This window comes from Carex rostrata, chromosome 16 (genome assembly GCF_964058835.1).
Source record: "Carex rostrata chromosome 16, lpCarRost1.2, whole genome shotgun sequence".
In the NCBI taxonomy this organism is placed as follows: domain Eukaryota; kingdom Viridiplantae; phylum Streptophyta; class Magnoliopsida; order Poales; family Cyperaceae; genus Carex; species Carex rostrata.
This window is the reverse complement of record NC_135933.1, coordinates 4,791,703-4,796,185: the sequence shown is the minus strand read 5'-3', so window position 1 is coordinate 4,796,185 and position 4,483 is coordinate 4,791,703. Positions and strand designations below refer to the sequence as shown.

Here is a 4,483-nt window from a genome sequence, read left to right as displayed (position 1 = left end):
ATACAGTGATTATCGCATCAATAATATATGCTTTAAGGTCCGAAAATACTGTAATACAACTATAACTAGTTATTTAGAATTTTGATAAAAAAAAAAAAAAAAACCCGGCTGATAGCATTATAGCTTTTAAAGTAATTTTTTTTATAATACAACTATAACTAGTTATTTATAAACTTGATTTTGTGATATTCTTAATGTGTACATAGCAATAAAAGAAAATGGAATTTCTAAAATAAGTACATGAATTAACAATTCCGACCAACGCTATTTAGATACATGCTTTATGGTAAAAATAAGTCGCCGATACATCATAACCGCTTTTTATTATAGAGGTAATTAACATACAAACCAGAATTTGATTTTTCAGTTTTGAAATACTGTACTGAATCACAAAGGGACCATGGAATATAGATCAATTCTGCTAAATCATACTGTTTCCCAGTTTTGCCAGAAGTGCTGATCGAATGCTTTCTTCTCCTGGCATCTCACCAAATGGCAAACTCACCACCACATCTTGCACCATCGCATCTTTTATGGTAGTTATACACGCATGGTGCACCGGCATCCTCATGTCGCTCAATACACCCATCAGCTTGGCAGGTGCGTGGCTCCTACTCCCTCCATCAGACTGCACCCGAATCAGTGCCTCTGTCCCGAACACGCGCACTTCCACCTCAATTGGCATAGGTGAGGAGATAGCACTAGTGCTTCTTGTCACCATAAAAGGAGGAACAACAACAGAATCTACCACAGCCTCGCTTTTGTCATGCTTTGACTCAGCCTCTAATACATCAATACGAGCACGTAACTCCTTTATGTATTCCACCGCATCCGCCAGAAGAGATGCCTTGTCCATTCGGGACACGTTTGGTACAACCGAGCGGAGCATATAAAACCGGTGGTTGAGTTTCTCACGACGCTGCCTTTCTGCCTCCATGTGGTTTATGGGCGGGTGCCGCATAGCACGAGACTTTCTTCTATATTCATTGGTCTTGGGCTGCTCTAATAGTACATTCGGTTCTTCAGATAGTGAATGCCCCGAATCTTGAGATGATAATAGAACCGGGCTATTACTGAACCCAGTGGCACGGGTTGGTCCGGTACCGTCGTTTAAGATTGCAACTGCCTGGACATAATGTCACTATTCGTGAGACTTACCGAAAACAAGATTATTAATTTTATGGTTTTAATTGAATAAATTATAAGCATGTAAAATATTATAAACAAAACCTTAAGTTTGTGGTTTTATTTGAAAATGTCAAGCATCTATACCCACTGGCGCTTGCACATTCGGGAGTGATGAGGTATTGCAAGGCAGATTGGAGAATTAAGCATTTTTAAATACTAATAATATATTATTTGAAAGACATGAAATATTTCAATATAAAATCACTAAAATTAGTTTGTAAAAATAATTTAATTTAATATATCAACATGGTGTACTAATTAAAAAAATTACATCAATAAGTAAGAAAAATATATGGTATATAAATAATAGAGGAATTAATCAATTAATTCAAAATAAGTAAGAAGAAGAAACATATATAAAAAAATTAGATGTATAGCCAAGCACAAATAAAACTGCAATACATGTTTATGAAACTTATTATCACACAATCACGAAAAAAAAGCAATGTAAAAATAAATAACCACTGAAATAAACCAAAATAAATGAGAATACACATAAATAAACGGACAATCAAACAAGAATAAATAGAATAATTGAGAATAATCGAGAATAATCGGCCAATTAATCGGAAAAATTCACTAATAGACCCCCGATAAGTGTATTCATAACAGTTTGACTGCCATTAATGATTAAACAGGCATATAATCGGTCGTTAAGACCGTTTTTTTACAACAATGGTATAAATAAAGGGTCCAAAATTTTCTTCTGCCCCAGACCCCAAAATCTTCAGGACCAGTCCTGGACATAGATGGCCAGCTCAGTTATTTTATTAATATATGTATGGAATCTCTAAACCTATAAAAAGGTTCCGAATATTTTGATCTCTTAATTAACATGGAAAAAGGTTTCTATAGTACGTATCAATTAAAATTCAAGTCATACAACATATTGTTACTTTGAATGTGTTAAATCCTTAAATTAATTCTCATGAACTGTTTTGAAGAATAGCATCATAGCAAGCAGTAGCTTGATTTACAATTATATCTGCCTTTTGAGGAAGAAAAAAGCAATTTAGAGTTCGGATAAAGTATAATTTTCCATATACAAAGTCGTTTAATTACTACGATTTGTAAATAATATTGTGTAAAAATTATACTAAAGCAATAGTTTTCTTAAAATATCAATATACTAATTAATAGCAATATTTTGTAGTATGTTACATGAAATCAGTTTGAACAAAGTTCGGAGTTCCATTAATTCTGTTCAATTAGGGAGAAATTACATCTTAAGCAATATATTAGCTTCACGAAAAGACAGATCGATCTGCAAAGAACAATTAAACATAAAGAAACAAACAAAAAAGACAGAAAGAAAAAAAAAAGAAAAAAAAAGAAAGAAATTAAAGAAGATCATCTTTCAAAACCAAGAAACGGAAAAGAGAAAGATGTCTTGTTGAATGATACCTATAGGAGGTTTACAAAAAAAAAGGAAAAGGAATCTGTGATAAGATCACCATACCTCTCTATCTCAAGTTGTGTTTCCTTTCATCCTAAAAAAAAAAAAAAAATCATCCTAAAAAAAATCATCCTAAAAAAAAGTTGTGGTCCTTTATCTTCACTTTGTAAAACTCTTTTAATTTGTTAATTTTATTAATTGTTATTGACTAATTTCTTATTGTCGTTCTACATGTCATTATTTTTCCGATGGAAATGTCAGTTTAATCAGTTTAATTGTTATTTTGTTATTGACTAATTTCTTATTGTCGTTCTACATGTCATTATTTTTCCGATGAGAAACAATCTTGCCCAGAAATAGAAAAAAAAATGCAACAAAGATGCATCTAGCTAATTGGATAGTTCAGAAAAAACGATATGATAAATTAAATTTAAATAATTAATTTCCTTCAACATTTTCCTGACCTGTAAGGAAATGATACCTGCTGAATGAGAACCATATCTTGCGGAATCCAGTCCCAAGATCCAAGCTCAAGAACCCCTTCTGACACAGGGATCCACACTATTGTGTTGATCCCATGTATCTTCGCCTCATGCGACCTGTCGCACCCACACGCCCCCACAAGTGCATCAGCTCCAGCTAACCAGATTGGCATCTGCGACAAATAAGCTCGCACCGGTGACACCCTTGAATGATCACTTGTGCTAAACGAGTATGTCAGTGACACAACATAGAATCCCTCCCCTTCGCCACTGTATATACCAGTACTAGTCATTGTACTAGCACTGGTGACATTGTCGGTGATTAGAGATGAGAAAGGATTGTAGGGTTTCGGTGGTGTTTTCTTGGCTAGTTTGTGCTTTCCTCGAAAATAACCATTGCCAAAGGATAAGAGATGGGCTTCAGAACGCCAAAGAATGGCGTATACCCACCACTCTGGCCGGTTACAAAAGAGAAATTCCAGCTTATCTTCAAATGTAGTAGTTGTAGGTTTGAGATAAGAAGCCATGACTGTATTAGCACCAGTAAATGAGAGATCCTGCATTTCTCTGTAGGTAGTATAGATTATAGAAATAGTGAAAGTGTAATTTCTTGTGGGTGGGGTAGTTTGCTCTCAGGTTTTTATTCGGCTATTTGTTGGATACTTGGATCTAAGAGACAAAGATAGTACAAAGGGTTATGTTTATGTCCTTGGTGGGGGCGAGAAAATGATGATGAATACTACTGTTTTTAGTATCCATGCATCTTAGGGCTTAGCTTTCACTTTAATTCTACGTACAATATAGCTCTGTAGAATTAAAATTATTCGGCAGAAATTGTCCGTACGACTGTGCTATGTGAGATCATGAGTTTTGGGGTGCTCGTCTGTAATTTTCTTTGGGTTGTTCGGCAAATACATGAAATAGTGAAAAAATAAAAAGGATGAAATAAAGAAAAAATAAAAAGGATGAGGTTTATATTCTATATTATTTTTCTTATATTCGGTACGTTTAGAACTGTGGAAGAGTGAAAACTTATTTCAATTCGTGGATATGGAGATCACTATTTCAAAATTTCACATTTATCATAAAATATTGAGAATGGAATAGATAATGCTAAATTGTGAAAGAGAAGAGTTTAATTACATTATTCTAATTTTATCTTTTCATTTTTTTTTTCTCAATTCCATTCAATTCTAATAACGTTCAACAGCTATTTCTCTAATCTCACCGTGCCGAATATAGGCCCCTTAGGATTGTGGACGGTTCCTATATATATTAGTATTACTTTAATTAATCAGTCACATCAATGGATCTGGCCAGAAAGCTATATATGGAATTTTCCTATCTAAAGTCATGTTGAACTGTTTAATCAGCGTTGAAATTTGTGTTAATGCATGATTTAGGTCTTAATCAATTT

At 33.8% G+C, this 4,483-nt stretch overlaps 1 protein-coding gene across 1 annotated transcript; it reads right to left on the bottom strand.

Annotated features, from left to right (window-relative positions):
- Nucleotides 1–244: 244 nt before the first annotated feature.
- Nucleotides 245–3,721, bottom strand: LOC144567371 (transcription factor bHLH14-like). Its single transcript, XM_078317495.1, has 2 exons — nucleotides 3,066–3,721; nucleotides 245–1,126 (listed from the first exon to the last, which is right to left on the bottom strand). The coding sequence occupies exons 1-2, from the start codon at nucleotides 3,627–3,629 to the stop codon at nucleotides 422–424; spliced, it is 1,269 nt and encodes a 422-aa protein (XP_078173621.1). The 5' UTR covers nucleotides 3,630–3,721; the 3' UTR covers nucleotides 245–421.
- Nucleotides 3,722–4,483: the final 762 nt, after the last annotated feature.

Bases quoted from the DNA above. Each gene is read 5' to 3' on its own strand.
- LOC144567371 (XM_078317495.1), bottom strand. From the start codon at position 3,629: ATGCAGGATCTCTCATTTACTGGTGCTAATACAGTCATGGCTTCTTAT. The intron at 1,127-3,065 runs GTATCATTTCCT...CATTATGTCCAG, and splicing joins ATATGGTTCTCATTCAGCAG to GCAGTTGCAATCTTAAACGA.